This window comes from Bubalus bubalis, chromosome 9 (genome assembly GCF_019923935.1).
Source record: "Bubalus bubalis isolate 160015118507 breed Murrah chromosome 9, NDDB_SH_1, whole genome shotgun sequence".
In the NCBI taxonomy this organism is placed as follows: Eukaryota; Metazoa; Chordata; class Mammalia; order Artiodactyla; family Bovidae; genus Bubalus; species Bubalus bubalis.
Genome location: NC_059165.1, coordinates 73,718,678 through 73,730,805, shown reverse-complemented (window position 1 = coordinate 73,730,805; position 12,128 = coordinate 73,718,678). Strand labels below are relative to the sequence as shown.

General features: G+C 42.6%; 1 protein-coding gene across 3 annotated transcripts in view; it reads left to right on the top strand.

Annotated features, from left to right (window-relative positions):
- Positions 1-12,128, top strand: part of SEMA6A (semaphorin 6A) — a 131,274-nt gene that overhangs the window by 83,599 nt on the left and 35,547 nt on the right. For all 3 annotated transcript variants that reach the window (XM_006078741.4, XM_006078739.4, XM_006078740.4), the window contains exons 8-14: positions 1,143-1,262; positions 1,961-2,049; positions 2,898-3,115; positions 6,866-6,997; positions 9,840-9,995; positions 11,400-11,576; positions 11,959-12,099. In XM_006078741.4, the coding sequence (XP_006078803.3) occupies positions 1,143-1,262; positions 1,961-2,049; positions 2,898-3,115; positions 6,866-6,997; positions 9,840-9,995; positions 11,400-11,576; positions 11,959-12,099 (1,033 nt within the window). The remainder of the gene's footprint in view (positions 1-1,142; positions 1,263-1,960; positions 2,050-2,897; positions 3,116-6,865; positions 6,998-9,839; positions 9,996-11,399; positions 11,577-11,958; positions 12,100-12,128) is intronic.

Here is a 12,128-nt window from a genome sequence, read left to right as displayed (position 1 = left end):
AAAGTAGACCTCAAAGACTTTGCTTAGGTATGTTTATTTAAAACAGAACCATATGCTTATCCCACAAGGGTTAGAGCTTAAAGAGAACTGTGATGTATATAAGCCACTTCTGAAGATGCTCTGGAAACCACAATTAATGAAGACAGGTAACCCATTAAAGCTGAGCCAAGGAAGCTATTTATATTTATATTGAATATAATTATTGTTTCCATTTCACCTACACAAATTTTACTATTCCAGAACAGCCCATTTAATTATCTGTGTAAAGAATGCTTGCTAATCCAGGAAAAGAACCACAAATTTTAAGGATTTCATCTTCAACCATCTTGTCTCTTTTGCCTTGGATGTATCCTCAAGTAGAAGTCCCAAAGAGCATGAATTCTTAAAGAAAAGTCCAGTTTGAACTCATCATCATCCCTTCCCCCTCTTTATTTTGGCTTCTTGTATATCAGAATGTTCTCAGTTTGAGACTTTGGAAATACTGAAACAATATCTCTTAAATGGAAAGCTAGATCAGTAGGACTTAGTGGCTCTCCTGATTGAGGTAAAGAGGAGCAGAGACTCAAAAAGGATACACATACCAATCTTCTTTTTTTTTTTTCTTTTTTTTAATCGGAGTATGATTACATGTAGCAATTTTAGTCAGCTCTTTTTTGCTTACAAATCCTCTTTCTTCAACTTCCCTCACTTGCTTAGGCTGCAGACTTTCTTACTTCTGCTTGCACTTAAATTTTTCTGGTGATACAGTCAGCCTCTCTCTTTCCCGGGGCTCCTACCTAATCCAGTTTACCACGGTATGGTGGTGGCTGCAGCGTCCAAGGGGCCTTGCCCTTGAGATTTCAGTCAAGGTCCATCTAATGGAGTGAAGCAAACAACATTTTTCATTTACCCTGTTCCCTGAGCTGCTGCTGCTTAGAAATTGCCACGCAATTTAAAAATGAACAATGTTTCATCTCTCGTGATCCCAATTTAAAATGGTTAGGAATGTGGGCCAAGTATTTTCCTAGCGACTCTTGGATTTGTCCCAGTTATCCTATCTTATTTGTCTGATATAGGAAAGCCAGGTGGGGGGTGTGTCTGTTATTCCCCCGTGCCCACCATCTTGCTCCAACCCTATTCTCCTCTCCTCTTTCTCTTCAAAGATGGAAAACTATACTCTGCTACAGTGACAGACTTCCTTGCCATTGATGCCGTCATCTACCGGAGTCTTGGAGACAGCCCAACCCTACGGACCGTCAAGCATGATTCAAAGTGGTTAAAAGGTGAACAAACAATTAAAAAAAGAAAGGAGGTGTGGTGGGGGAGATATATATCTTGAAGGAGATTTAGCGTCTGAATGGTCCAGATTGTAGTTTCATTTTAGTAATGGCTTCTCACAGACAGGAAGGTGGAAATTGCATCTCTTGCCCTGAGTTGATTTATTACCTCCCCTTTTCACTTCCCATGAGTTTCTGGAGTATTATCAAAACTACCAACACCACTATAATAGAATACATTACATTCATCTTTCCTGCTTCAAGCTCTCATTTCAAAGTCCCACATAAACCCAACTAAACAAAACACTTCATTCATAGAAGGGAACGGGGAATTAGAGGTGGTGGGGAACAGGAAAAAAGCTGTTCACAACCCGAATGAGTCAAGGTTGACAAGGCAATGTGTACAAAATCTATTCTGTAATATGACCCTTGTATTGTAGAAAATAAAATTACAGAGATATGCAAAACTCATTTATTCTTCATTGTTCACTGCAACTGCTTCTGGAAGATTAAATCTGTAGGCTTAAATGCTTTTGGAAATCATTAAGCACTTGCATGTGTAAAGTCACTAGAAACAGTTAGTGTTAACCAAATGTCTAATGGCCCTACGATTTTATTTCATAACATGTCTTTGGTTGCAACTGATTGCAGTTCTTTTAACTCTGTGTGACATGCCCCCAATTAAAGTGCCCATTTGTCCACAGAACCGTATTTTGTCCAAGCGGTAGATTATGGAGACTACATCTACTTCTTCTTTAGGGAAATAGCGGTGGAGTACAACAGCATGGGAAAGGTAAGAGGGGAGGATGTCTTAATATGGGGCCAATGTGGTTATGAATGGCTTTGAAATAAAACCATAAATCTAAGGACAAGGTCATCATTTTGAGAAGACCCAGCAAAGATTGGTGGAAGTGAAACATTTTGCTTCCTTGAACCCCTATATGCTTTTTCTGATTAGTAACAGCATACAGGGAAACCTCTTAAATACATTGAAAACTTAATAAACAGATGAGTTTCAAGTATCTTAAGAAAGATGTGGTTTCCAGGTCTACTCAAGTTTTTTTGTTTTGATTTGTTTTAAACTGAGCTGCTCTACAGAGAGAAAGTAACTATTCAATACCTATAAGCAACCCCAGGGTTTCGACTGTATTCATTGCAAAAAAGCAATAGAAGACTTAGGGGATGTCTATTTTGATTATTTTTACCAGAGAGTGGATCAAGACCACTGAGTTGGAGGGCACAAATTCAATACCAGGGTGGCTTGCACAGTTAGAGGAATTCAGAGCATGAGAGGCAGAGCCCATAGGCAGCCAGGGAGGATGGCAGAGATGGAGCATACAAAGTACGCTTTTGTTTGAGGAAATAAAAAGCTAAGCAGTCTGTATGGAAATGAGTGTATGTGCCTGGGAGCTGATCCCCTGAAGGATTTATAGTTCTGTATTAAATGCCACAGCCTTATCTTTCAAAACATGCTGTTCCAATGCTGAGTTTTTCCCTTTTTTTTTGCCACTGATTTTAGAAACACAGGATTAAATTAAGCATCTTGTTGTTCTGTTTCTATTTTTCTAAGAAAGGTAAATTCTACCAAGATCTCCATGAAAAGTAAGTGTGTTTTGTCTTCTCCGTGTTTTCCCCCTGCAGGTAGTTTTCCCAAGGGTGGCTCAGGTTTGTAAGAATGACATGGGAGGGTCTCAGAGAGTGCTGGAGAAGCAGTGGACTTCTTTCCTGAAGGCTCGCCTCAATTGCTCCGTTCCCGGAGACTCCCATTTTTATTTCAACATCCTGCAGGCCGTTACCGACGTGATTCGTATTCATGGCCGTGATGTTGTCCTGGCAACCTTCTCCACACCTTATAACAGGTAACCATGTCCTGGCGGTGCGGACTTTATCAGTCCTTCCCGGCCTCCTTTTCCCAAGGGGTTCTTGTCTAATACACAAGATTTGCAACTGATGGAAACACTGCCATTCACTATAACTGTAACGCTCAGTTTTCATCCACAAATGGTCAGTATAAGTGCTGTTAGAGAATTTTGGAGAAAGTAATGAGATAAATTATTCCAATATCTTTTCAGATGTCTGGGATAGAAACACTATTCATGTGTTATTTCTCAATCCCTCTAGTTATCTTGAAAAGTGAATACCGTTGCCTTCTGTTTACACTTGAGGAAACCGAGTTCAATTATACTCTCTGGTCCAGGTAGTCCACAGATAGAAGCAGCAGCTTTGGCATTCAAGAATGTTCCTCTTTTCTAGGTCACCTAACATTTTATTTGACTTTTAATATTTCTATGATTAGATCAGTAATTTTTGAAAAATACTAGATATGTATCAAAATGCTACAGGGTGAAATTTAGGAAGTAGATGAGTCCATCTTGCATCCCACCTGGTTATCATCCTGTTTGAGGAACCAGAATCCCAACCACAGCACCACTGTCTGATTCTGGAGGGGTTTATTGAGGATTTAGGTTTCATCAATAAACCTCAATAAAAGGAGTTAGTGGTTCAGTACTAAAGAATCCACCTGCAATGCAAGTGATGCAGGTTTGATCCCTGGGCCTGGAAGATCCCTTGGAGAAAGAAATGGCAACCCACTCCAGTATTCTTGCCTGGGAAATCCCATGGACAGAGGACCCTAGTGGCCTATAGTCCATGGGGTCACAAGAGATGGACATGACTGAGCGACACCACCACCACCTCCATTGAGGATTTACAAGTCATCATTGTACTGAGAAATACTGAGTCTCAGCCCATTCATTCCTATTTTTGTATTTATTTAAGCTAAGACACTGAGCTATTAAATGACACACTAAAAACTGTCCCTGGAGCAGTGGACACATGTGGAGACTAAAGCATAGAGGAAGAGGGCCACTATGTTCCCTGGTGCTCGGCTCTCCCAGCCCTAGCACTGTCCTGTGGTGATGATCTTCCCTCTGGCCGTGGCCAAGAAATTGAAGTACATGTACTAGACTATGTACAATTCTGCCTGTTCTCTCTGATCTTCTGCTCAATCTCCTGATCTTCAAGACAATACACTGTCTTGTTTTGGGTTATACTTTTTACAAAGACTTTGAAGAACCTGGTGAATGGCTAGATGACAGGAACATACATGATGAGACTGGAGGACAGCAGCTAGGAAAAAATGCCCAAGAACTGGGTAAAGTCCACAACAGAGCAAGCTGAAAGATGAAATAACGTTCCTCAATTATACAGAGGGCAAGAGTTAAGAGTCCCCCGTTGAAGACACAAGAAAACATAAACCTGTATTGCAGCAAGTATTTAGTTAGGTTTAAGTAAGTTGTGACCATTTTTAGACTTGAGAATTTTTAGACTTGAGAATAGAAAAGATGTAAAAATTCAGGCCTTAACTGCTTGTACTTTGGAACCCATGTATCTAGGAGTGTTGAAAAAGAAGACTGTTCTGGAACATAGGAATGTAAGTGCCAGTGGAATTTCAGAGCACATTTCTAATTTTTTTTAATGTTTTTTGAGAAAATGAGTTACATTGTGATTATAACAAAGTAGGAGATTCCTAAATATTACACATACTCCATTTAAAGAATTTTCTTTAAAGGTCCCTAGGAGATATTCAGTAAGTGCATGCTAATGCAGTCTCAGAAACCATATTTGGTCAGTAAGATCCGAAAATGGCAAAAGTATGAAGACCAGTCTTCATCTATAAATGATAGTCCCTCTCTGATTACTCCCTCTGGTTTCATCCCTTTCCACCCCATTCTCCACACATTCCCACTCCATCATGTCAGGTTGTCTCAAATCCTTTAGGGGCTCCTCTTGCCCTGAAGATAAAGCCCAGCTCCCTTGTTGGCATGGCATGGAAGCCCATCATGGTCAGCTCCTCCTCCAGTGCAGAGGGTTGACTGAAACGCTCACACCCTGCTGTCTTGCCCAGCCTGCTCCCCCAACCTGTCTGCTTGCCCACTGAGCCCCTGGGCATGCTCCAAGGCTCAGTTCCACTCACATTCCCTGGAACTCTGCATGTGCCTTTCATATATACTGCCTTTACCAGATGGTCTTGGAAAAGTTGTTGTTGTTATTATTATTATTATCACTGCTGTTGTTGCTTGCTGCCACACTGAATTATGAATCAGCTGACAGCATGATTTGTTATTTACTGAGCATTCACTGCTTGAGAATGGGGATTCCATAAATATATGTTGAATGAACAGAAGATGGGAATAAAGGGAGGGGATAAAGTAGGGAAGAAAAAAGAAAGTATTTTACACATGATTCTAACATTAGGAAGATTATAAACCCTAGGGTATCTTTAGCAATTATGAAGTGCCTCATAAAATACTTCAAAATTTATTCTATTTTTCTTAATATTTAAAGTAAATGTGTACACCTCTTTTAGGAGAGCAAGATGTGAAAAGAGTCTTACAAAATTAAATAATGTTAGGGGCGCTGAAGTTTCAAAACAAATAGAGATCACTGTCTTATTATAGACTTAATATTGTGAATAATACACACACACACACACACACACACACACACACTACATACTTTAAAATTCATCCTGCCACTCTGTTTTAAATAAGCTTTCTAATTCTCCCCCATTTCTCACTTTCTTAGTAATACTTCAATAATTATTTTGTGAAATTAAAGATGGCATAAAATTCTCCTAATCATACATGGAGTGTTTTCCATAGCCTTTCGACGTGTGCAAAATCCAGGCCAAATCATCCTCTCTGCCCTGTACAAAGCTGATGCTGCCAAGCACCTGTGTCTTGCCCTGGGTGCTTCTGTGTGCAGTGACCCACTATCTCAAAGCCTGATTCAAACTGTTGGCCAGCCAGTGCCTGAAATTTATTTGATCAAAATCAAGGAACAACCATAGAAACAAACACAGGTTCAAGTAGTGTACCTAGATGAATGAATAATTCATGTCTTCTCACCATTGATGAAAAACAACCCCAAAGTCCTTCCAGGAGTGCCAGGCAAGAATGTAATTATAGGTAGAGATTACTGATGTTATTATTTAGCACTTAATTGAGCATTTTATTTGCAAAGCATTGGTGCTTTAGAGATTTAAACTGTTGAGTCTTATGCAAATAAACAGGAAGTAAAATTGGCAGTGTCCAGTGATTACCATAAAATACTTTTGGGTTCCTCACACATACATTCTCACTACTGACGTCCTTGACTTGAGGAGCCAAATTCAGAGAAGGAATATGTGGACAGCAGGGACGGTTTTACTTCAAACTTTTACCAATATCAGAGATGCAGAATGTTGTCCAAACATTTTATCTTTGGTTTAAAGACTGGTAATTAATTTCAGGGAATTCATGAAACTTGAAAATTACCAGGTCAACCATTCCTCCTTTATAAACAAAAGCAGTGCCAGACACAAGACCAAAAAAGGGTTTTTTTCCCTATGATTTTGCTTTAACTGGCCCTTTCTTTAAGACCAGTGAGGCAAATTTGATTCACTGAAACAGTCTCCTTATGCACTAGGGTCCCTTACATTTAGTGTTCAGAGTATGAACACTAAATTTCAACTTCCAGCCCTAGGGAAGTTTCTTTGGTGTATGTTTTCCAAACGGCATGCGGAACTGTTGCATAAGTAACACTTTGTATGAAATGTCCCATCGCAGCATCCCTGGATCTGCAGTGTGTGCCTATGACATGCATGACATCGCCAATGTCTTTACTGGGAGATTCAAAGAACAGAAGTCTCCAGATTCCACATGGACACCAGTTCCTGATGAACGCGTGCCTAAGCCCAGGTATGTGCCCATGTTTATCAGGCTCTTTTAAATTTCCAGAAGTGGTGCAGTTAGCTCCCATGATGAGTATCTTGGGCTTCCCAGGTGGCACTAGTGGTAAAGAACTCTCCTGCCAATGCAGGAGACATAAGAGACATGGGTTCGATCCCTGGGTCGGGAAGATACCCTGGAGGAGGGCATGGCAACTCACCCCAGTATTCTTGTCTGGAGAATCCCATAGACAAAGGAGCCCAGAGGACTGCAGTCCACAGGGCCACAAAGAGTCAGACACAACTGAAGCAACTTAGCACACACGCAATGAGCATCTTATCAACTGCACACCAGGGCCTTCCATGCTGGCAGATACAAATGCCAACACAAAAGAAAGGCCTATGAGGCCATTTACCTTCATTCCTTTAGCCAAAACGCCAAATTACACAAGTTATATTCAAAACAGTGACTCTCTAGTCTTTCACTTATCCACTGTAATCCTTGGATGACAGGAGCCATCTGCCCCAGCAGCCCCAGTGGTCTATAGCTGAGGAAACTGAGGCCCAGAGAGGTACAGAGTGTGTTGTGCAAGCTCACCAATCTGGGGAGATGACTTCCACCACTCCTCCCTGCTTCCCTTCAGTTTCACGAAACCCATGTCTTTCAGCCTTAATAAAATGTAAAATATAAACAGTGATAGCTGGATTCTGTGACTAGACTGGATCAGAGCTAATCCTGAGCTAAGGGCAGGTAGGGATCAGCAGGTGCAGTGGGCCATTATTAGGATGTCTCTGGTCTGAGGGTTCTAGTCTGTTTGGGGTCTGGATATACCGTGGATTCCCTCGTCTTCAAAACATGCCCCAAAAGTGCTTTCATGGGGAACCTATTGTCCAGAGACAATCTAGAGACTTTTGGTCCTGTGTAATTTCCATCAAATCTGCACACTAAACCAGTCCAATACTTTGTCCACCTGATATGAACAGCCAACTCATTGGAAAAGACCATGATGCTGGGAAATATTGAGAGCAGGAGAAGGGGGCAACAGAGGATGGGTTGGTTGGATGGCATTACTGACTCAACAGATGTGAGTTTGAGCAAACTCCAGGAGATGGTGAAGGACAGAGAAGCCTAGCATGCTTGCAGTCTGTGGGGTTGCAAAGAGTCGGACACAACTGAGTGACTGAACAACAAACCAGTTCATTCATTTCTCTATCTGGGACAGGATGAAACCCTCTCCCAGCCCTGTGCCTGCCCTCTTTGTTTCACACGCGGCATACCTCCCTTTGTTGTTCAGTCACTCCGTCGTGTCTGACTCCTACAGCATCTGAAACCTACATTATGAATATACAGAAACATACCTGTGTGTTAGCTTCCTCCACTTAATCTGTGGAAGGAAACCCACTGTCTTTTAAACTTTTTTGGTTTCCAACTCTTTCCTCCAACATCCAGTTCCATCCCCCCAAAAGTACCTAACCCAATTCACTGAATTGAACGACCTTAGATAATATGAATCACTGTACCCAGGGCAGAAACCCCTATGATCCATCCTTTTTCATCCCCCGAACCATCTGGCATGTGCCTTCTCTGTTACTAAAGGAGAAGAGGCTAATTGTAAAAAACATACTCTGGCAACCTCAGGTGAATTCTCAAAGGCTCTAAGTCAGATGGATTCTCTAAAGGAGTGCTGACTACCTTCCAGGCAAGCAGGACGCATACTTTAAGTGACTTTCCACTGGTCATCGTTCCGCATGCTGGCCTGTCTCTCTTACAGACAGCAGGATGCTTTCCCTGGCTGGCTGGCTTAGTGCCATGAAAGCATGTCCCCAGGGCTGGATCCTGCCAGTGCTGTCAGGGTACACTTTTCCCTCCTGCACCAGAGAGACAGCCAGGAGTCTGGACAAGACTGGCGCTAATGTCTCCCTGATCTGACTTTGCTGAGATGTCCCTTGACTCCTGAAACCATGTCATTTCTTCTAGAAACCAATCTTCAGTGTCATTGTTCAGCATGTTTTAAAATGACTTTTCAGACAAGAATTTCAGTGTAATTGGCTTTTCATGCCTACCCAAATCAAATGAAAGCAATAAAAAACAAAAGGTTCCCTGACCTCCTGGTAATGAGAGTGGGTTATACTGAGTCTAGCAGGTAGGTTCAGTGGTAAAGAATCCACCTGCCAAGCAGGAGATGTAGGAGAGTTATACTGAGTCTAGCAGGTATGTTCAGTGGTAAAGAATCCACCTGCCAAGCAGGAGATGCAAGTTCAGTCCCTGGGTTGGGAAGATCCCCTGGAGAAGGAAATGGCAACCCACTCTAGTATTCTTGTCTGAGAAATCCCATGGACAGAGGAGCCTGGTGGCCTATAGTCCATGGGGTCGCAAAAGAGATGGACACAGCTTAGCAACTAAACCACCACAAAGCAGGTTACATAAGGCCAGCAACTTTTGAACACCTTTATTTTCTACATTTGTGAAAAAGTCAGCCCAGTTGTCTCCTTCTGTGGAACAAATGCCTCCAGAACTCCCAGCAGGGTTTTAAGACAGGCAGAGCAGTCCCAGGGACGTGCAAACGTCTCACTTGTTTCGAAACTCTCACTTGTTTCGAGCTCAATCACTGTGGGGTTTGTTTGTGTTTCTGGCAGGGAAACCCGGCTGCTCTCAGCCAAGGCTGAACCGTCCTGGCTCGGGCTTCTCTATGGAGCGCGGAGGCGGCCCCGAGGCAATCTAAGCATATTTTTTGGTGGCATTATGCATTGTTCAGCTTCCTATTCTCAGCCTCCAATCTATTCTCCCTCATGCAAGTTGCATAGAGAAGCAGTTCATTCAAAGAATTTGCCATAAAGCGTGATAGAAGCTCACTCCCTTTGTTTCTTTGTAGGCCAGGCTGCTGCGCCGGCTCCACCTCCTTAGAAAAATACACCACCTCCAATGAATTTCCTGACGACACCTTGAATTTCATCAAAACGCACCCGCTCATGGATGAGGCCGTGCCGTCCATCATCAACAGGCCGTGGTTCCTGAGGACGATGGTCAGGTGGGTGTCAGGCAAACCGCGTCCTTACTGGATTTCCCCTGTTCTCGCCCATGATCATTGGACCTGTCATTGGTGGATCATGATTTGAAGTGCCACGAACCCCTTCTGTCATCCTGGCCTGGGTTCAGTTCTGAAGTCCTGGGCGGTTGGGTGGATGCCACCAAACCCCCATAACCACATTCCCAGTGAAAACACAGTTCAGAGAGTTTCAGGCTAACTGGACCCAGACCAACAATTAGAGGAAGCAAAGATGTCTCCTTTACCTTAGCTGGTTCATTCCACGTGTGTTCAAGTAGAGGAGCGTGAAGACAATCAGTCAATGGATGTACACACCTGTTTGTTTGCTGTGGTTGCAAAACATGCTGCAGGTTCCATCTGAGCACTGGCTCTGAATTGTTAGCTATCACAGCAGGCCTCCTTGACAGCTCAAACGGTAAAGAATCTGTCTACAATGCAGGAGAACTGGGTTCAATCCCTGGGTCAGGAAGACCCACTGGAGAAGGGCATGGCAACCCACTCCAGTATTCTTGCCTGGAGAATCCCATGGACAAAGGAGCCTGGCAGACTACAGTCCATGGGGTCACAAAGAGCCAGACACCACTGAAGCAACTTTGCACGCACAAAATACTATAATGGTTCTTGCCCATAAGATGGAAACCATGGTACATAACTTGCAGAAGAGTCCATGTTTTCCAGTTCCTGCCACACTGCTTAAAGAGAAAAGGGTATCCATGGACTGTTGAACTGCTATGGGATTTTAGAGAACGAAGATGCCATGTAGGACTTACCTAAGAGGATGATAAGGACTAACGCTCTTCACCTTCGGCTTTAAATGGATTTTGTTTGGCTTATATATCCTTTTATTTATTAACAGCGCCATTTGCACTCTACCCCTCCTCGCCATCCTTCAGAATTCTCAAGCCCTCTGTACACAATCCAAAATCGTCCCAACCTGATGTTTTGTTGACAAGTCTTGGCACCTCAGAGGAAGAGTGTGGAAAAATGGTAGCCAGGGCTTTTCTTTTTAGTATTCAGTGAAGCATTAGTGGTTAGTGCGAAATATTCAATGAGTTCACTTATTTCTTCCCCTCTTCATGGAGACATCAGTCTCTCCTTGTTGCTCATGGAAGGGATAATTGCTGAGTGGTTTCAGATGGTATGGCTATGTATTTATTATGTAACTTGGCCTCTGCACATACATACCTCTTTCCTCCCCTTGGAGCCATACTAATGCTCTACATATGGAAATAAAGGAGCAGAACAGCTTGAGAGCATTATTTATATGCATATATTTTTCTTGAGGTTCTTACTAGAAAGCTCGATCGCAATTGTTTGAAGTGGAAAAGGGGGACACATTAATGAAAGACCAACAAAGATATAAAAACTGTGATCCTGTCATTTTAGATACCGCCTGACCAAAATTGCGGTGGATACCACTGCTGGCCCGTATCAGAACCACACCGTGGTTTTCCTGGGATCGGAGAAGGGAATCATCTTGAAGTTCTTGGCCAGGACAGGAAACAGTGGTTTCCTAAATGACAGCCTTTTCCTGGAGGAGATGAGCGTTTACAATCCTGAAAAGTGCGTAGAATGTTTGGTTCTTTTCCTAGTAATTATTTGTCACGTTATTATCTTTTCCATTCAGAGAAATCATGGTAGACTTAGATTTTATGCATTTTAAGTGACTTTTAGCATTATTTGTAAAAATCCTTTCATACATTAAAAGCATTATTTCCTCCTTGTGGCTAATGTGTGCGTTTATATAGGTAAACACATATATTGTGTATTTATGTGTATGTATGTGGGTGCACACATAAGGATCCATTGCTTCTTCAGTTAGATCAGATGAAGAGACCTAACCTCATAGGCTGGGGGCAGGGAGGTGGCAGGTGGTGGCAGGAAGAAAAGAACTAACCCAAGAAAGACTATGAATGCCTTAGACTATCCTGCCTTAAAAATGTAGGTGCAGCTATGATGGAGTAGAAGACAAGAGGATCATGGGCATGCAGCTGGACAAAGCCAGCAGCTCTCTGTATGTTGCATTCTCCACTTGTGTGATCAAGGTTCCCCTTGGCCGGTGTGAGCGGCATGGCAAGTGTAAAAAGTACGTATTTGCCTCATTGATCATCGGAT